The sequence below is a fragment of the Gopherus evgoodei genome, chromosome 1 (assembly GCF_007399415.2).
Source record: "Gopherus evgoodei ecotype Sinaloan lineage chromosome 1, rGopEvg1_v1.p, whole genome shotgun sequence".
Classification (NCBI taxonomy): Eukaryota; Metazoa; Chordata; order Testudines; family Testudinidae; genus Gopherus; species Gopherus evgoodei.
The window spans coordinates 28,832,531-28,854,092 of NC_044322.1; the positions used below are offsets into that span (position 1 = coordinate 28,832,531).

Consider the following 21,562-nt stretch of genomic DNA (forward strand, 5'->3'; position numbering starts at 1 on the left):
TGGAGGTGGAGTGTCTGTCTACATGTCTTACACTTTGAACAGCCAGACATGAGAGCAATTAGAAGATCTCAGTGCAGAGCTATGCAGCTGAGGGAAGCCTTGAAAGAGAACTTTCCAGTACAGCAGATTACCGTGGCTGACACAGTGCTCTACGTGACCCTGAAGTTTGTGGGTTGTTAGGAGTTGTGTAGTGCTTGGAGTACATTTATGAATATCACACTGTTTTAATGAACCTATGAATTATGTGATGGTTAGTGTAATAATTACAAATGTACAGTGAGTTTTCAACTAGACCGATGAGTTCTGTTGTCCTGTTCTGTTACAAGTAATGTGCTTTTGACTAGCATTAGGCAGTCTGCCATATACGTTATGAAGTAATAAAGATGAATTTATTTCCAAAAAATAAAAATTTATTGCATACCAAAAACACTGCAAAACTGTACAATTAAAAAAGTATGGTGCAAACTTATAAATTAATGGAACAGAGCTTTAAACGTAAAAGAGTTTAAAAAAAAAAAAAAAAAAAAAAGTTCCAGTCAATTTCTGTCAAACATACACCAATCATGCCACTCTCGGCCATTGTTTGTGAAGCTGTAGTTTTTCTTACTGTCCTATTGTGTGAAATTGTAGGGGTAGGGATGAAGCTTATGGTGCCACCTGGAACACTGCTAAAATGGAGTTCTCCATTGACTGAAGAGAGAGGCGAGCCCATGACTGTTGAACCTGTAAGTCGACAAGAGCCTGCCACATCTGTGTTTGCTGCCTGAGAAGCCCCATTATGTCCTGGTGTATCTCCCTCTCCTTTTCCTGATGAGATTCCTAGGCATTTTGCCTGTCCACTCTTCCTTTCTCCAGACCATCTTGCTATGTTCAACCTCCTGGGCCACAGTTCACAGTCCTGGCTTGCAGGATCTCACTGAACATGTCCTCCCTAGTCTCCTTTTTCTCCACATCACAGTCAGGCATTCTGAGTGTGTGGATGGAGCCCCCCTCAAGGCCACAATGCAGCAGCTAAAGATAAAATAGACAGATGTATCATTGTATTTATAGTCATAACAGAATGCATAAGATAAGATTCAGAACTCCCTTTCTTATTCCCACAAAACTTTTTAAATAAGATATGCTTACTGATAATTCAGCTTTGGACAGCCTTTGCACGGCACCTCTCTCCAGCCACAGCCATGATGAGTATGGCTCTTGAGAGCTGCAGGGTGGAAATGAGGAGGGGATTGTTCAGTTGCATAAAACAATAACATTTCAGCCCCTGTTTGTATGAGTAAGAGTACAGGACGAAGGCACTGAGTACTGGCATTATTTTCCACAGGTAGTGGTGATTTTAGCTGATATTTCACTCCTGAGGGCACAAACGTAAAGAAAACACAGCTGTTTTTGGCATTCCAAAGCTGCACAGACCTGTATGCCACTAGCCCATTTACTGCAATGGTGCCTGCTAAAGTCATCATGGAGTGGCGTGGGGAAGTGTTCTACTGTGGAGAAGGAAGTAAGGCAGACATCCCTAGAAATCTTTGTACGAGGATTGCCAATTATCGCCATGAAAGTTTCAGTGAGATCTCCCAGGAGGATACAAGGGACAGCCCTGCGTACATAAAATGTTCTGCATGCCGCCTCTCCCGACGTAACCCTAGAGGGGAATGAAAAGCAGATGACAACTCTGCCTCTGTTTGTCGTACCTCTGCCTCTTCTCATATGAGTAAAACAATGAAAAGTCAATAGCTATGTTCTGCTAACTTGGGATTGGGCCAGTTGCCACCTTCACGTTTCAACAATGTAAAGGAGAATGCATGCAGATACTTACCTGAGGTTCTTCCCTTGGATTGAACTCGTCCATGCTTGACTGCTGGGAGTGTCTAGACTGCAGTGGAGCCTCAAGAAGATCCTGGCTTGCAGCATAGCTGGACTCCCCTGCCATGTGTTCCTCTTGCTCCTCCTTCCCACTATTTACAGCACTCTCCCGCTGGCTCCACCAAGATATCCACAATAGCCTGAGGGATCCTGGTGGGATCTCCACCAAGTATGGTATGCAGCTCATTGTAAAAGCAGCAGGTATCTGAACTTAGCACCAGATTGACTGTTGGCCTCTGTGGACTAGGTCCAAAGGCCCCCTGCTGGAGGCCTCGTGGTCCTGTCACCCTGCCCCAGAATAGAGCAAAGAGAAGTCCTCCAGGAAGCCTAAAGTGGCTGCAGAGAGGGGCCAATCGGGGTCCAGAAAGGCCCTGTATAAGAGAAGCAGTATTGCAGAGAAGTTCAGTTGCTGGGTGGAGCTCAACGAGGGAGATCCGAGTGCCTTGCTGGCTAGACGAACCGCTCACTGCAGAGAGCTCACCAGACAGAACGGAGCCCAGGGAAGGCTGCTGAAGACCAGATGTCTAGCTGGCAGGAAGAGCAGCAGGACCAGCGGAAGGCCAGTGCAGGCAGGCTGAAACCTGGGGAACTGAGCACAGAACCTGGCCAGGCCAGCAAGGGTACAGCTGGTCTGGCTGAAAACTGAGCCCAGGGAGGCCTGCTGAAACATCACAATTTGTGGGTACCGAGATGGGCCCTGGCTGGGTGCTTTGAAGGTTGTGCCTCTCAGAGGAGCCTTAGAGCTATGGCCTCATACAAGGTCCAAGATGAGAACTTGGACTGTGCACCCCAGAAGAGGGGACAGTGTGTGGGGCTCGGGCTGAGCTGCGGAAGACCTGCTGAGAGAGCCATTGGCTGGGGGGTGCTTGCAAGAGGTGCATACCACCCTGATACAAGAACTAAAATCAAAAGCTGACTTACACCCAACCAACCAAAGGGGGATACTCACACGAGAGGCAGGTGCCATCCCCCAAAAAGGATTGTTTTCATGCACTATTGGCCAGATAAAGGGAGCGCTCACAAGAGGTGGGTCCTGACCCCATGACAGCGTCCCTGGCCTTGTGATATGTCTGCACACAACAAGGGAGAGTGCCTAGTTGTACTTACCAAGCTGGGCTATACACATGGGGATCTTAAAGCGGGTATGGCTTCTGGTCTCTGTGACCTCTGGGCAGTGATATTCATAATTGTGACCCAGAGCAGTGACAGGCAGGCATTGTGAGACAGCTGCGGAGGACTGTTAAGGATGACATAGTGGACACAGTTGTCTATACTCCCATCTCGTTGACCGCAGTATGTTGACTATGGTTCAGTGCCATTTAGGGAGATGGTGTTACTGTGTCGCCGTAACAGCACTTATGTTGGTGGAAGACAACTTTGAGTGTAGACATATGCACAGGTCGACATAAGTCATCTTGCATTGACGTAACTTTATTACATTCCAGTCTCAGTAAGCAGCACCTCTGAATACTGTTGCAATTTTGTATGCAGTGTTCCTCTAGTCATGTTGGTCCCAGGATCTTAGAGAGGCAATATCTCTTATTGGACCAACTTCTGTTGGTGAAAGAGACAAGCTTTGAAGCTTACACAGAGCTCTTCTTCAGGTCTGGGAAATGTATTCAGTGTGTCACAACTAAATAGAAGGTGGAACAGATTGTTCAGCACCACCTACTATAAAGAACTCAAAGACCACAATTTACCCAGGAGCTAATGGATATCATCAAATCCTTCCCCGAACAACTCTAGGAGAAACTGTACTACATCATCCCCCACAACTCCCCACTCCAGGGACCTTCTACATGCTTCCCAATATACACAAATGATGGAACCAAGGCAGACCCACCATATCTGTCCATGACACTTTTAGTGAAGGAATATCAGGACTCATAGAAACATCCTCGAACCACTCACCACACCGGCTTCCTCCAGGACACAACCAGTTACCGTCAGAAACTCCACTACATTGACAACCTCCCTCAGAACACCATCCTTGCCACCGGGGATGTCCCCTTCCTATACACCAATATCCGTCACAATGACGGCATCTCTGCTTGCTTCAAATATTCACTAGACAATGGATAACCCTCAGATATCCATCCCAAGCCCACCACCAGGCTCGTCCGTTTCATCCTCACCCATATCAATTTTACATTCAACAGCAAACACTTTGCCTAAACCATGGGAACAGCTGTGTGTAATAGGATGGCTCCCTGATATGCTACCTCTTCATAAGGAAGAGGAAGAATTTGTGGACAAATGCACCATGAAATAAATGATATACCTGAGATACATCAATGGTATTTCCATCCTCTGGACAGAAGATGAAACTTCCTCACAGATTTCCACTACAACGTCAACATCAACCACTGCCCGTCCATTAAACACTCTCTAGAATACTCCCTCAGTAGCATCAACTTACTGGCCACTACGATCAGCTTCAACAGTAGAAACATAAAGGCAACTATATACAAAAACCTCACGGATCATACTTTTAATACCAGTAACCACTCCAACCACACCGAGAAATCTGTTACCTACAGTCAGGCACTCAGATACCACACAATATGCTCAGAGGAGAAAGGCCCGTGTATATACCTTAACACTGCCTTCACTAAACAAGGATAATTCACTAGCGAGCTAGATCACATGATGGAATGGGCCACCCAAATAGCCTCAGAAGAACCTGTTGCAATACAGAAATAAAACCCCTTCTGATTGCACATCTGTAGTAGTCACATGCCATGCCACACTGGAACCCATATGGGATATCGAACAGTTACAGCCCATACTTGATGTGCGCTCAATCCTGAAAGAATCTTTCCTGAACCCCCTCATCTGGCCTTCGAACAACCCACCGAGCCAATTCAAGCACATCAGAAGTAAGCACCCTACAGACCACAACACACCAATTCAAAGAAGCACCAGACCTTGCCTGAACAATATCTCTGGGTCCTACACATGCCTATCACAACATGTGGTGTACCTCATCCAGTGCACTGAATGCCCCAGGAACAACTATGTGGATGAAATCAGACAATCACTATGATCTTGAATGAACTCTCATAGAAAAATAAGACAAAAACAACCGATCACATGTGGGTGAACTAGCAAACAGGAGCAGCAAACGGTGGAGTTTTAAAAGGGAGTTTTCCAGGTGAAGGAGTAGCGGCTACATTACCCTAGTGTTGAGTTTGCTGTCTGTGTGCTTGCTGCTTGACTGTAGTGTATAGTATGGACTGTTGGGGGGGGCTGAGGCTAGTGACTTGCTAGGCAAGTCTGAATGCTTCTTAACAAAGCTTTGATCCCTAATCCCGTTAGGATCTGTTAACCAGGGGGGAGTGCTACTTGGAGAAAACAAGTGTTTAAAAAGCCAGCTCCTAAGCAGCTAGAGGAGCTAGGGAACAGGAGCAACAAATGGGAGTTTTGAGAGGGAGTGAGACACACCTAGCATTCTCTAAACTTAGGCCAATAAACACCCCACTCCACCCCCAGGAAAGAAGCTGCATAGGAAAAAGAATGCAGGCAGAAGTCCACAGTGGAGTGGGAGCTATCCAGTTTATTGCACTGAATGCAGGATGTATGATTTCCTGTTTTGTGGGCAGGTGGTGGTGTGTGTGTGTCTGTGTCTGTGCGCGCATGCACGCACGCATTCAGCACAAGGAGCTCATGACCCTCAGAGGCAGAGTACAGGCTCCTGAGACCAGAGTGGCAGAACTGGAATAGCTGAGGGGGATACATGAGACTTTCTGGGACACAGTAGAGTGGTCTCACACAGACCCCAGTTTGACAGCCTCTGTGCTGTTGAGTAGGATGAAAATCTCAGGGAAGGAGAACATCACATTGGAGGAGAGAGAAATGATCACGTGGTTGGGGCTCTCCTTCCAGATGTCATGGGATCCTCTCACACTGAGGATACCTCTTTGAGGGAGGGAGGGCCCAGTATAAGGAAGAAACAGGTAATTGGAATGGGCGATTTGATCATTAGAAATACAGACAGCTGGGTTTGGGATGACTGGGGGAACCACCTGGTGAATTGCCTGCCAGGTGCAGAGGCTGCCAAACATCTAGACAGATTTATGTGCAGTGCTGGGGAGGAGCTGGTGGTCATGGTACATGACATAGGAAAAGTTAGGGGAGAGGTCTTGGAGGCTAGATTTAGGGGACTAGTAAGTAGATTGCAGTCCAGGATCTCCATGGTAGCATTCTCTGAAATGCTTCCAGTTCCACATGCAGGGTCAGTTAGGAAGAACTGCAGGGTCTCAATGTGTGGATGAGACAATAGTGGAGGGGAGGAAGGGTTTAAGTTTATTAGGAACTGGGGAACCTTTTGGGAAAGGAGGAGCTTATACAGGAAGGATGCGCTCCACCTAAACCAAAACACAAACTGATTGCTGACATGTAAAATTAAGAGGGTTGTAGAGAAGTTTTTAAACTAAGGGGGCTAGGGGAAAGCCGACAGGTGTGGAGGAGCACATGGTTTGGACAGAAACATCCCATGCGGGGGATCTATTAATGGGAATTTTCCTAGTAAAGAAGAGAGGATAGAAGTAGATAAAGCACAAGTAGGAACTGAAGGGAAACAATGAAAGAGTCCCATTCATTTACTTCACATGAAGGCAGACAGCTAAACAGGGGCAAATGTTATAAGTGCTAGAAGTCTAAATACTACAGATGGGTGAACTTGAGTGCCTTGTATTAAATGAGGATATTAATATAATAGGCATCACAGAAACATGTTGGAATTGTGACTATCAATTGGACACTAAGACCAGATTACAAAATGTATAGGAATAACAGAATAGGTTGTGCTGGTGGGGGAGCGGCACCAGGGCCGGCTTTAGGCCTGTTCCCCTAAATAAGAGTGCCTAACTTAGGCGCCTTTTTAATTTTTACTCACCCGGCAGCGCTCCAGATCTTCAGCGGCAGGTCCTTCACTCGCTCTGGGTCTTCGGTGGCATTTCAGCTGCAGGTCCTTCAGTGCCATGGAACACCCGGAGCACTGCCAGGTGAGTCATCCCTGCCGGGGCCCCATCGAAACTATTCAAATCAGGCCTCACACTTCCTAAAACCCCCATACTTCCTTAGTGGCGCTATATGTGAAAGAAGGCATAGATTCAAATATTAATCAAACCATATCATAGAATCCGTACGGATAGAAATTCTATGCTTGAATAATAAAAGTGCAGCAGTAGGCATACACTATGGATAGGGCCTTACCAATTTCACGGCCATGAAAAATGTGTCACAGTCCGTGAAATCCGTCATTCCCCATGAAATCTGATCTCCCTGTGCTGCTGGGAGCTTGGGGCTCCTTGCTGTTCGTCTGACAGGGCTCTAGAGAGGCACTTCTGTTCTGGAGCAGCCTAGGACCTGGGCTCCGGGCTTCCATCCCCTCCCATCCCCACGTGGCTCCTGCCGTGGCTCTGGGCACATAGCTCAGGGCTTCCTCCCCCAGCAGCTCCTGCCAGGCCTGGGGGCTTCTGTTCTCAAAGGCTGCAGCTGGGGAAGCCCAGGCCTGGGCTTCTGCCCACTCACACAGCTCCAGTTCTGGGCATGGAGCTCTGGGTTTCTCCACCAGTGGCACATGTTGGGACACGGGGCTTCTGCAGCTGGAGCTGCCTGGGCTCTGGGTTTCTGCCCACACCTGTAGCTCCTACGTGGCTCTAGGCACAGCTTGGGGCTCCTCGTCCCCCACCCCCTCAGCTCCTGCTGGGGATGGGAGCTTCTGTTCCCGGTGGCTGCAGCCGGGGCAGCCTGAGCTCAGGGTTTCTGCCCCCCACAGCTTCAACTGGGACAACCCGGGCTCGAGGTTTCTGACTCCTCTGGTACTTCCTAACTTTTGAGTACTTGACTTTGCAACCTATTCTTTTAACGTAGTTTTGGGACTGTAATTTCCTAAGTTTATTTTAAAGGACAAAGGTAAAACTTCAGCTGTAAAAGTCTCACCATCATGTTTCATTAACAGGTTTTCTGCCATGAACCTTCACTGGCAATGCAGCACAGACTTCTACCATTTGTACTTTAGGTAACTACAGTTAGCTGACAGCAGGAGAAGGCTGTAATTCCACATGGGGGGAAATGAGTCACTGGCACAGTGACCATGTGCTGGGTCCACAGGGTGATTGTGGGGAGTCTGACACAGCTTTCTCTCATTCCCACTCCAGGAAGTGGGGGACTTCTGCTCCATATGGAATCTCTAGATGGAAGATGGGCTGTTGGGTCCTGGGGATTTAAGTGGAGAGCCCGAAAGTAAGGATTACAACTCAGGGCTTGTCTACATCAGAAAGTTGCAGCGCTGGTGAGGGAGTTACAGCGCTGCAACTTTGAAGGTGTACACATCTGCAGGGCATCACCAGCGCTGCAACTCCCTGTTTGCAGCGCTGGCCGTACTCCCGTTTTGTCTCAGGTGTAGAGGATCCAGCGCTGGTGATCCAGCGCTGGTGATCCAATGTAGACACTTACCAGCGCTTTTCTTGACCTCCGTGGAAGGAGGAAGCCTCTGGTAATCAAGCTGGTCTCCTTCCCCGGCTTGCTCTCGCGTTCCCGGAACCCCGAGCAAGCAGGTCTCCTTCCCTGCGGTTTGCAGGGTGGTTCGGGGAACGCGAGAGCAAACCGCGGCGAAGCTGGTCTCCTTTCCCGGTTTGCTCTCTCGTTCCCGGAACCCCGAGCAAGCAGGTCTCCTTCCCTGCGGTTTGCAGGGTGGTTCGGGGAACGCGAGAGCAAACCGCGGCGAAGCTGGTCTCCTTTCCCGGTTTGCTCTCGCGTTCCCCGAACCCCCCTTGAAGCCGCCCAACAGCGCTGCAGTGTGGCCACATCTAACACCACTTGCAGCGCTGGTTGCTGTAAGTGTGGCCACTCTGCAGCGCTGGCCCTATACAGCTGTACTAATACAGCTGTAACAACCAGCGCTGCAAAATTTTAGATGTAGACATGGCCTCAGTTAAGTCTGTATCTTTTTTCACAGACAAAAGGCAGTTCTCTACTGTGAGAGGTATTCTCCCCCAGCCGCATAACAAATGCCTGCAGCAACCAGTGGATGTGTGAAGGCTTAAAAAAAAAAAAAAAAGTTGCAAGAATCCTTTATAAGGAAAAGTGTTAACCTAAATATGAGGTCACTAGTAGCATCTCCTATTTAAAAAACAAAAACAAAAAAATTGACACTTGTTCTAGGTGCCCATTATTTTATAATTAAAAACTTGGTCAAACAGACAAAGCAGCTGGCTTTTCATTACACCAAAACAGTCAGTTAGCCAAAAAACAAACTCCTTGCTCCATAAACTCTAATCCACTTCCCAACAAAAGAAAATACCCACCATTCTCCTTTCCTAAATTCCTGCCCTAGTAACTGTGTTTGCAGCATGTCCTTGGCACTGACATATTAGTAAGCTCCAGCTCTGGCACCTCTGCTGATCCCAGCCATAGCAGTGTCTCATGGAGAAAGAGGCAGGTCTTTCAGGTAGGCAGGTCCCAAGCTATGTTGGGCTTTATAAATCATAATCAACTTCTTCTGCCTTGTCTTGATTAGGCAATAAAGTGTGTTTGTGCCGTGTTTTAACTCATTTTAGTTAACATGTTAATTTAATAAAATCTCAGTGAAAAGATAATTGTAATTTTAACACATTAACAGGTAAAGGTCAGCACTAATGGACAGCCTGCAGTTCACTTTAACCTGTTAACATGTGGAAACTGTAAACTGCCTTGACTTCACTGGGATTTTACCTCATGTTTCCTAAAGCTTTGTAAGAACGCACCTTTTTATTTTCCCTTGTGAAGACGCACCCTGTACCCCTCTACTCAGAGGAAAGAAAAAAAAGCACCAGTGCACATCCTTGAGTTCTGGTATCACATGTTCATGGAGATACCCAGCTTTAGAATAGTCTGCTACCTTCTGTGTCAGCTTTAGTTTCCAGGTTGATTTAAAGGTGTTCCATGTAACAGTACAATGCATTGTCTAAACTTGAAATGTTTAGGTGTGAATGCCCATTGCATGGTCTGCATCTGAGCGAGAAGTTTGTAACTATCTGAGCAAATGTGGTGAAAGTTGTGGTCACTGCTGCTGTATGACATCAGCTGCCGTCTGATAAACACCACCTCCTAAATCATGCACTCTATTGACAAACATGCCCTCAGTTAGAGGCGCAAATATAATCTTTGCCATATCCTTTGGTTGCTTCTCCTAACCCACCATCATCACTGCAATCTAACCTAAACTGATTTTCATCCAGCTCACTCTCATCCACACCCCATATGCCACCGGAGACTATGGAAGGTGCTCGATCATACTGTCTGTCTGTGATAAAATGGAGTCACAGAGTTGAGTATTGCCAGCATATTCTGTGGGGAAGAGACAGCAAAATCCATTCCTACTCACTAATCATCCCAATGACCCAATCTCATATTGAACAGTAAAGATAAAGAGAGAGACCCTTATTATTTCCCCCCATTAGAGGGCCATAAAGACAGAAAAGCAAATGCCCAGAACTACCCTTCAGGATCTCTCTGACAGAAAAGAAGGAAGTCACAGGAAGCTAGCCTAAGCTACTTGCACTTTGGGAGTAGATAACACTTCACAGTCAGTAGTTTCAAAGACAGCTGGTGCTCCGAAGCTGAAGCTGCGTGGACTCTAGATAACCATTGCTGGGAGATCAGCAACCCACACCATCAGTGCCATTTAGTGATAAAAGCAGATTGACGAAGGTCTGAGGCTCCTAGATACTGAGTTCTGTCATCCAGCCTTCTTCCTATTCTTAATTCAAAATGAAAGATTGTCATAATTATCCAGGTTGACAGTTTCAGTGGTGATTTCTTAAGCAGAGGTTGTACGTGTATCTTTAAAAACATAGTGTGCCCTGCATTCCTTTTAAACAAGTAAGTAATAAGTGCCATCAGCGGACACAGCACTTGGCCCCTCACCAACTTTCGCCGGTCAGGAAGGACATACTGTAGATCCTCAGAGTTACCTCAGGAATGGAGATTGTTCATAACTCTGAACAAAACATTAGGGTTGTTCTTTCAAAAGTTTGCAACTGAGCTTTACTATGCAGAAGAAATATGCTGTTCTTCCTTCATTTTTTTAGTAGTTTACCTTTTAATACTGTACTGTAGTGTGTTTACTTATTTTTGGCCTCTGCTGCTGCCTGATTGCATACTTCTGGTTCCAAATGAGGTGTGTGGTTGACTTGTCAGTTCGTAACTCTGATGCTTGTGACTGAGGTTCTACTGTAGATTCAAAAACCAGTTGTGAAACAAAGGTTGCCTATCACATCCAGAGTCTCGGCATCACTTGCCTAATTCTGAATCAGAGACAGCTTAGCCTCCAACATTTCAAGATCCTGCTTGTCTACAATGCGCAGAGTTCACCAAGTTTTGCATGTCCAGTTTTCTCTGCAAAATGATTAAAAAAAAAAAAATGTCCTCACAACTGGGGGTGCTGACATCTGCCCCTGAAGCAGTAGTCTGGCTACAGCAGACTATCCTGTACAAACTAAATCTGTTGTTTTGAGAAGCTGCAAATACCATAGAAGAGACTAAGAATCCTCTTCTGTGCCTACTGAACAGCTACTTCAAAAAAGTCTTGACTATTGGCAACCAATATTTTACAACCTGTGACTTCTGCCACCACCATCTTTCTTCTCCATTCATCTTTCAAAAATTATTACCAGAATGACCTGAGACGATGAAGCTAGGGAAGAAGATGCATAGAGAAGCATCACAGAGTAGACAAGTTCTGTATGACTTTTTTTAGTAAAACCTCTGTCACATTACATTTCAGTTCTGAGTGCTTCAAAACCAGACATACTGACAAACTGGGAGGGAGTTTTAAGAACTCTAAATGAGGATTTGATTTTATTTATAGACCTAAGTGTGTACATGTTGGCTGAATAGAGGGTAGGAACATACAAATATCTGAAATTTGTCAGCACTAAGGATGGTGAAAAATTGCTTAGGATTGTACAGGAAGGTATAACTAGAAGTAGACTAGATGCAATTTAAAGGAAAAATTAAATTGACTGTTGTAAAAAGCTTCCTTGACACAATAAGATTTTACTATGTAATAGTCTCTTAAGGGAAGTCCTAATAGACCCATCAACTGGGTCATTTAAAACTAGGAAATAGAGCAGGGAATTATCCAAAGTAACAGGGTATAGATGAGCTGACACAATACATCTTTTGTCATTTGAATGTGTAGGATTCTGTGAAAGCAGTATTGAGTCTTTCATCTAAATAACGTAAGTAAAATGTGCCTGGGCTTCTCTTAAAGATGAGACTAAACAACTATAAAAAGTGGAGGTGAAATCAATCAAATTTTAACGTAATGTTTTGATTCCTGCCATTTAGAATGAACAGTTGTGTTTTTGTACCACCTTTAAAACATAGATCCAGATTTTCAAAATTGCATGTACAAGTTGAGCAGGCACATTCTTGAAAATTTGAGCATACTTTGATCCCACAACAATAGTATCTCCCTATTTGGACTTCTGTCTCAAAACCTGTGGAAAATCAGTGCAGGTATATGGTCTGTAATGCCATGGTTTGCAAAGGGTTACAAGTTCTGTAAAACTACTTTCAGCATGTTTCTTTCCTTTCCTATAGGTTTGAATGTCATTTTAAAATGTACTTTGTATTGTTTTGACTCCATAGCTATGAATCAACGAATCAGCCAAAGTGCTCCAGTGAAACAGCCACCCCCGCTGGCTCCTCAGAGTCCTCAAGGTGGAGTGATGGGCGGGGGCAGCTCCAATCAACAGCAGCAGATGAGGCTGCAACAGCTGCAGATGGAGAAAGAGAGACTGCGACTGAAGCATCAAGAACTGCTTCGGCAGGTGAGGCCACAGGTTAGACACAGACTTCCACTATATTTTTTATATGTTTTTGTTGTTGCACTTGCGTGGCAATTCCAGGGAGCGTAAAGCACCAGACACCGCATAAGGTCTTAAGCTCCAAAGAGAGGGCTGGGCTACATTCATTATGATGTCATCTCAGTAGCAGAAACTCTAGACCAGTGGTTTTCAAACTTTTTTTTTCTGGCAACCCAGTTGAAGAAAATTGTTGATGCCCATAACCCAACAGAGGTGGGGATGTGGGAGGGGGCTCAGGGCTAGGGCAGAGGATTGGGGTGCAGGGGCGAAAGGCTGTGGGGTGGGGCTGGGAATGAGGGGCTTAGGGTGTGGGAGGGGGCTCTGGGCTGGGGCAGGAGGTTGGGGTCCAGGAGAGGGGTCAGGGCTCGGCTAGGGATGCAAGTTCTGGAGTAGGGCCAGGGATGAGGGGTTTGGAGTGCAGGAGGGGGCCCCAGGTTTGAGGGGGGCGGGTTCAGGGCTGGGGCTGGGGATTGAGGCGCAGGCCTACCTCTGGCGGCTCCTGATCAGTGGTCTAGCCAGGGTGCAGAGGCAGGCTTCCCACCTGTCCTGGCACCATGGACCACACTGCGTCCCAGAAGTGTCCAGCAGCAGGTCCAGCTCCTAAGCGGAGGCGCACACAGCTCTCACTCGCAGACACTGCCCCCCGGCCAGTGGGAGTGCAGAGCTGGTGCTCGGGGCAGGAGCAGCGCGCAGCACCCTCTGGCTCCCTGTTTAGGAACCGGATGTGCTGCTGGCTGCTTCTGGGGCGCAGCCTAGTGTCAGAACAGGTAGGGATTACCAGCTTTTACTGGCCCGCTGCCAGGGTCCCTGGGTGCTGAGCAAGGCAACCCAGTACTGGGTTGTGACCCAGAGTTTGAAAATCACTGCTGTAGACTTGCTGGATGCAAGACTTTTTCTTCACCAATTCCCGAAGAGCAAACATCTTCAGTAGTTGAAGTGTCATTAGGGTGGTACAAGTGAGAGAGCACCACAGAGTAATGATCTTATTGGAGATTTCTCTGAGAATATTTTTCACCTCCAAAGAGCTCGGACTGATACAGGAGCCAGAGAGGCTGGTTCCCCACATCTGCTTGTCCTTCATTTTAAGGATAAAGCTTTTCAATATCACTTTTTTTTTTTTAAGTATGACTTTACAACACATTGCAATCCAAAGGATACAAAAGTGTTTTTCAAATTACATGCTCTAGGTAGAGGAATCACCTCGTTACTGAAATTCACCCACGTCCAAATAGTGTGCAGGCTGAACAATTGAATAGGCTTTGCTGGGTTTGGAACCTGTTGTTCTCTTGTGTCTAGGTATTTCAAACCTGGTGCTTAAATGTTACGCCATTCCTTCTAGAACTTTTCTGTTAACAAAAACTGGTCATTGAGAGAATGGTTGGTCTGGGAGGCAGGAATTCTGGATTTTGAATCCCAGCTCTGACTCCCTTTGTGACCTTAGGCAACCCATTAAACCTTCCACCTGAGTTTCTCCATTTATAAGATGCAATAACATTTATGTACTGTCTCACAGGGTATTGTGAAGATTAATGATTGAAAGCACTTTGAAGATGGAAAGTGCTGTAGAAATACTCACTATTCAAATAGCCCAGTGTTTTCAAAGGATAACAGCAATATAAGTAGGAACATTTTAAAGACAAAAGGAAAACATCATGCACTGTAATTTAGTTAAGTCAGCTTTCAACACTGGGTAGAGGTGCTCCAAATATCCAGTTAGTAGTGAATTAAGTGTATTCACTACTAACTAAACACACAACCCATTATAAGCAGCTTCTTTAAATAAGTTACAGGAAGGAAAATGTGGCGGGGGGGATGGGAAATATATGTGAGAGACATTGCTTATGTTGTCATAATAAGGAAGTAATTCCGAAAGTGTAATTATTTACTTACAAGCAGCATACTTAACAGAGCATTTAACATGTTCCTTTTTTACTTTATCTGTTCTAACTAGCTTTCAATTTAACAATTTACTCAGATTCGGTTGTAAATTATGAACTTGGTTAGTTTTGCAACTGAGTAACCTTGGGGAAGAAAACCCCATCAGACCATGTCGTCTGTTTCCACAATCGCCACTTTAAAAGTTTCATTAACGTTTTTCTTTCTGGGTTTTTGGTAGAAGATTAGCTGCCATCTTGTCCCAGACATTTAGGTTATCCTCAGCTTTGTAGAACTGATGAGGGAAGCACTGACACCTTAGTCTTTTCTTTGAGAAAAACTTCTAAAGTCTTATCCTCTTCCCTTTCCACTTTGGTGATGGGCCTTGTATCAGGAGAGGATAGTATCTTCATGCCCTCTTTCTTTTTCTTCGTCACCTGTGGTATTCTGTCCTTGACCTGGAATCTTATTCCCATTGTCCCTTTTGAAATCAAGGCCTGTTTGTAGGAATCTTTAGCATCTCTATATATATGATATAAGATGGGTCATCTTTAAAATTGGTACTTCTTCTTAAGGAGTGCCTAAATAAGATAGCATCAGGACTCCCTTTCTGCTTAAGCACCCCGTCCTCTGCTGTTCCTGCTTCGCTATTAATTCTCCAGCAAATGTCTATCCTATGCTAGCATGCTTCTAGATAGACCTTCAAGTTTTCCTACCTCAGCTCTCCTTGAGAAATCTGACTAACGTTGGATCAGTGACCGTCAGTTCCCTCCATGTTCTCCTTTGCTGGTTACGTTTTTCTGTCATGTTCACATGCTCAGTAAACATTTGAGTTTTGTTTCATTGTGAAGTGATTTTCATCAACTCTTAACTCCCTTACCTTGTCTCATCTCGGGTTGTCTTGGGGACTTGATACTACAAGATGGTGTTTGTAAGTCAGCCTGCACAGCCAAATCATGCAGCTTAAAGTAATTTTTATCCATCTTATTTTTTACTCTTAGGCATTGCGGAATATCAGTCCCAGCACAGCAAATTCTCCAAAACGTCAGGTAGGCTCTTAACTGATGATTCAGTGTAATAAGAAACAATTAAAGTGTTAAATTAGGCTAGCTGAGGAACTTGTTTTACATGAAGCCATGAATAACAGCTGGCTCTGCTATACATCTTTTTAAGCCACTGCTCTAGTTGTGATCCCTAACATCAGTGTTAAGAGTGCTTCATTACTTCATCATTATTTCAGTATTTTAAAGCAAATGTGGAATTTGTTACACTTTTCGCATTGCAAAAAACTTTCTCTTGTTTTTCATTCTTGATGATATTGAAATTCCAATTTTCATCCCATCAGAATAGTCATGTAAGCAAACTTCCCATTAAATGTAATGTAATAGCTAGTGGTTTTTAAATAATCTTCAGACATGAAGTATGTTCTGATCAGCACAGTGTTTATATCTAAAACAAATATTATCTTGAGATGAGTACCTTATACATTAATTCACTGAATAAAAGATCACCCAGAATATTTACAAGAGTATTTCTTTTTTTTTTCCTTTGTGTATATATAACAGGATCATTGAGAATAAATTAAACTAGTTGCTAGAATCCGATAATATGCAACATGGAAATCAAAAATAAGTCATTTAAATTCTATAATTTAACAGGCACTTATTATGCACCAAAATCAAAACAAACAAACAAAAAAATCAGTGCAAGAGGAAATGATCAGAATTTGAGGAGTAATAGGATTCTGAATACATAACCAGTTGAATGTGAATTCCTCTCAAACCGTTGGGAATTAGAAAGCAATGTAATATATTGCTGAAAAGGTGGTTTTCCCTAGATGTGATCTTAGGACTGAATTATCCTAGAAACTTTCAGTCATCATATGGTTATTGTTAATATACCTATTCTTTGGACAACACTCATTGGCAATTTGTGTGTAGCATATACCAGGCTTTGTGCTGTGTTTTTATTGTAGGAAAACATAGTATAATTAAAACCTATATATCCTGCACATCTGCATCCAGACTCTGCTGAAAAATAGTATCAGAATCCACCACCTTAAAAAATTAATTTCTAGCCCTTATAGTTGCAAACAGAACCTTCAAAGTAAAACACATGCTTTGCTGTCTTCTTGAGCCTGCAAGCAAATATCCCTCCGAAAAATAGCTATCCCGTTTATCTTTGCCATCAACTCTGAAACCTAAAAATGGTCATTAAAATGCCAACATTACTTCACTGATAATTTTAGGAGCGAGACATCACTGTTGGATGCACAGATGAAAAATGGAACAACTGGTTGTTAAGGTTTGCTGGATGAGGAAGTAATTCAAGTTCATCACGAAATTAAGTTACCTAGACTCTTGGTCACAAATGGATGGTAAAGAGGAGCTTCTTTTCCACTCCCTAAAATCCGAAACTGCCTTCCACACCTTCCCACCTTATCCTTACCCAACTGTCAGAACTTCCACCTTGTCTTCCTTTCCCACAACAGCTGTTGCAGATACTTGAGAACACAAAAATATGCAGCAAATTGAAAAATTTGGAGACAGTATGAATACCAAAATACGGAGCATTTTCATATTTAACTCAGTGCAAGTGTCAATGTTTTAAACTACTTTTGAATTTCTAGTTAATCATTATACAATGCAACAGAAACCAGAGGTACCAGAGTGCAGTTATGGGGTCTTGAGTTTAATTAGTTGGGTAGATTAGAGTAGCTAAAAAATTATGATGGATCTTGGAGTCCTTAGTGATTTCAGCATCTTTGCCTTAAATGGCATTTATAAGTTAGCTGAGGACCTCTTTGCCACTTAACAAGCATGAGACTATTCTCAATAGTTGTCCACCCTCAATCCTATTTTATGATTTGGGATTGGTTAATGAGGCATGTGGCAAAAGCAGGATTAAAGTCTGATTTATTAAATTCAGGTTTATGTTGGGGCTTAACATTGCTCACATCATGTCATGGGACCTATTGTGTACTGGTCTTCCTTTTGGTTTAAAGGACTTAAGTTTCAGAGTGCTCTGAGGTAAACAGAATGCAGCCAGTAGGTTACTCTGTTGATGGCCTGGAAGAGGTGGTAAAGGATTTTTTCTTCTTGACAGTTGTTACAGTGCCATCTAACAGTTCCCTTTTATTTACTCTTTCCTCATATGTCACTTTACTAAGATGATCTGCCACAGATGGAGGAGGAAGATTAGAGAACTACTAGTGGAAATTATGCTCTAAAAGTTTCTTGGAGGTTTTAGGCCCATGTCTCTGACAATAATATAATTGAAGTCACAATCAGCATAACTAATCCAGGTTATGAACAGCCTGGTGAATCAGGGCTGTCTTTAGTCAGAAATAATATACTTCTTCAGTAGACTACTACTTCTTGTCAGGTCATTCCTCTGTTTTGCTTATTAAAATCCATCATCTTTAGACTGGAATAGTTGCTTCCACAATGGTAGATTCTTGGGGGTTTTTTTCCCAAAGCTTTAAGAGATCTTGAGAGTGCTTCATGCTGTGTTCAGGTTGGATTCATTGCCTTTATTAGTGGGATCATTGATCTGTTTTGGGTGGAATCTTTCGTCGTCTCCCCTTGGGAGGTCAGGGAGCCATTCTCTCTCAAGTGACTCCTTGTGCAAAAATGTCTTGATGCTGGCCACTCATCAACTATTTCCATTTTGGGAATGGATACTGAGAACTCTGTGGTAAGGTGGCTTTGACTTTTTACCTGAACAGTTAGATAACCTTGACACTTTTCAGTCCACTCTGAGATCTGAATATGGTACTGAGATTGCACTGGTTTTGCTGGTTAATTCTTTTAGCTGTCAACTGCCTTGCATAGGGTTAAACATGAAGTGTTTTGAGTCTGCAAATACTACCAGTGGCTGGGTTGGGTTTTTTTTGTTTTTTGTTTTCTGTCAGGGATCTCAGAGGGGTGATATTGATCAGTTGCTAATCTTTGTGAAGCGTACTGCAAAGGGTTCTATGTTTGTAGGGGGCTTGAGTTTCTCATAACTCCTATATATGTCCTAACAAAAAAAAAATCCAGAGCATCTGAAAGCAGAAGTTGCAACTTCCTTTTTGGGTGAAGATAGAGGAAATCACTCTCAGCTATTACTGCTTCTTGGAAATCCAGAAGCACACGAAGCATTTGTGTAGGGACTTGTACCAAGTCATCACCATCATCAGAGTGCCTAACAAATATCTACAGTTGCAAATATTAACAAAGAGTAAACATATCCCCTCAGTTGAGCTATTCACCATATCATTTCTGGATGGTTCTCCCTGCCACCAACCCAGTTGTTATCACCAATATCTTACTGGAAGTCAGCTTCAGCCAGCTGTCATCTAAATCCCATATATGGCCAGACTGTGGGCAAGTAGAGACTCGATACTGCCAAGATCCTGTGAAAAGGTAGAGCTGTATGTCATCATTGACATCATTGTAGCCCTAAACAGCATGCATTCCTCCACTATTTGGCTCACATACATGTTTAAGATAAGAACAGCCGTACTGGGTCAGACCAAAAGTCCATCTAGCCCAGTATCCTGTCTTCCAACAGAGGCCAATGCCAGGTGTCCCAGAGGGAGTGAACAGAACAGGTAATCATCATATGATCCATCCCCTGTCACCTATTCCCAGCTTCTGGCAAACAGAAGCTAGGGACACCATCCCTGACCACCCTGGCTAATAGCCATTGATGGAGCTATCCTCCATGAATTTAGTTCTTCTTTGAATCCTGTTATAGTCTTGGCCTTCACAACATCCTCTGGCAAAGAGTTCCACAGGTTGATTGTACGTTGTGTGAAGAAATGCTTCCTTTTGTTGGTTTTAAACCTGCTGCCTATTAATTTCATTTGGTGACCTCTAGTTCTTCTGTTATGAGAAGGAATAAATAACACTTCCTGATTTACTTTCTCCACACCAGCCATGATTTTATAGACCTCTTTCATCTCTCCCCTTAGCCGTCTCTTTTCCAACCTGATCTTATTAATCTCTCCTCATATGGAAGATCCTCATCTTTGCTTTAAAAAGCCCTGCACAATCCTAGCTCCTGCCTGTCTCTCTTCTCTGTCTCTTCCCTGACTCTCCACATTCTCATCTGTGCCACCTTCGGTGTGGTCCTGTATAACTGGAGCTCTCTCCCAATCCATCATACCTCCCCACTGTGGTCCTTGCTCTAATTAAAATACCTCTTTCAAATTGTCTCCTCTTCCACCAGACCTATTAACTCCTGTTCCTCACCCACTTTGGAATGAGAATTAACAAAAGAGCCGAGAAATTATGTTTTTAGAACGAGATATGAGAGACACATGGCAAACTTCACCATTTGCTCAATCACATGCTTTTGTTTTTCCATATTTCTCATCTGCTTGTTGCCTGCTTAAATTGTAAACTTATCTGAGTAAAAGCATGATCTACTTACACTTTGCTACATAAATAACTAAGGAGCTTTAAAGAGTGGTTGAGTTTCTTCTTTAATTATTTTTAAGTTCATTTTAGCTGTCACTGTCTCTCTGTCCTAATTTGTGTGGCTAACGTGTGTATGCCTAGAGCCAGTAGGTGTGTTTTGTCAATATACATTTTAAATGCTAATAGAAACACTGAGGTAAATGGTAGTAGTATCTCTCAGAACTTTTCTTGTATTTTTAAAGATAAGCTAGGCAAATAAAACTATAGAGATATCATTTTCTAAACTTCTTTTTTACTGCCAAACATATTTAGTAACTACAATTTTTATTTTCTCCACATTGAGCTTTTTCAGAAAACAGAACACTAATGTGTACATTTAAGATAAAACCCCAGTGATTCTTTCTTTAAAAAAAACAAAAACAAAAACCAACCAGATCAATCAGGCAGGAGCATAAATCAACTTTTTATGGTTTTAGAAAATAAGGGGAATAAAAAAAATTAAAAAATAACACCTTTTGTATAGGATGCAGTTGTTTTCTCAAGTTGGCAAGCTTAGAACTGATACTAAGGGGAATTTTTTTCATCTGAATGTTCCATGACTAGGACAAATGGCGAGAGCTGGTAGAGTAGACATGTACTTGGTGTCTGGTACCATTATACTGACACACGGCTTTCTGGCCAGGTGGCAGGGAATGGACCAGACTCCAGACTTCAAGCAGGGATACTGGTGTTGGCCAGCCCCGGACTTTCTAGGCTATATGTCTTCACTGCCATACAAGGTGTGTGTTTTACAGCAAGATAGCTAAGTCAAGTTAGTTATCTCATTTTAAAATCCTAGTGGGGACAAGGCACTGTAGTGTTACTTCAGTGTTGCTAGTCGAAATCTACCCCACGTAGGGGAGGGACATAGTGTTGACCGCAACTAGCTTCGTTGAGATGAATGCTCAAGTTAGCTATCTCACTGTAAAAACACACATTTTTGTAGTGGTGGACATAGATTTTGGCTCCAGTCAACATTTTTGATCAACTAAACTTAAAAAAGGAATTCCTTCCCAAAATCTTAGGAAATTATAAACTATCTTTTGTTAGTAAGTGGCACTGCATAGAGTTATCTAAGTAATCAGAAATATTGGCTTATTGTCTATATTCAAATTGTTGAATAAAGTGACTTTGGACCTCTTTGTCTAGAAAGACACTGGTATTCTATGTACTTGGAGGTTAATTCTGATAGACTGTCTTGTCTTAGGCCCTGAGCCTGCATTGTACATCATCTCCACAAAGCCCCAATAACCTCCGGGGCTCTGTGTGGGTGCAGCAGTCTATCTGTATGATGCATAATGCAGCACCACCACCATAGGCCCTGAATCAGGAGAGTACTTCAGTACATATTTGAATACCGTCCTGCATTGGGTTCTCAGAGTGAGAGACTTCTTGTGAGTTCTTTGGCAGAATGTTTCTTCATAAAACAGCGTATGACTGTCTCTAATGTTCTGTCTTTTCTGTATAGCTGAAACTTTTGCCAAAGCATAGAGTTATGTTCATCAGAACTGCAGCTCACAT

General features: G+C 43.6%; 1 protein-coding gene across 8 annotated transcripts in view; it reads left to right on the forward strand.

The window, feature by feature from the left end:
• Nucleotides 1–21,562, forward strand: part of YAP1 (Yes associated protein 1) — a 150,972-nt gene that overhangs the window by 100,177 nt on the left and 29,233 nt on the right. For 2 of the 8 annotated variants that reach the window (XM_030560261.1, XM_030560299.1), the window contains 2 exons: nt 12,505–12,698; nt 15,599–15,646. In XM_030560261.1, the coding sequence (XP_030416121.1) occupies nt 12,505–12,698; nt 15,599–15,646 (242 nt within the window). The remainder of the gene's footprint in view (nt 1–12,504; nt 12,699–15,598; nt 15,647–21,562) is intronic. The other 6 variants (XM_030560271.1, XM_030560309.1, XM_030560279.1 and 3 more) reach the window with 3 other exon arrangements.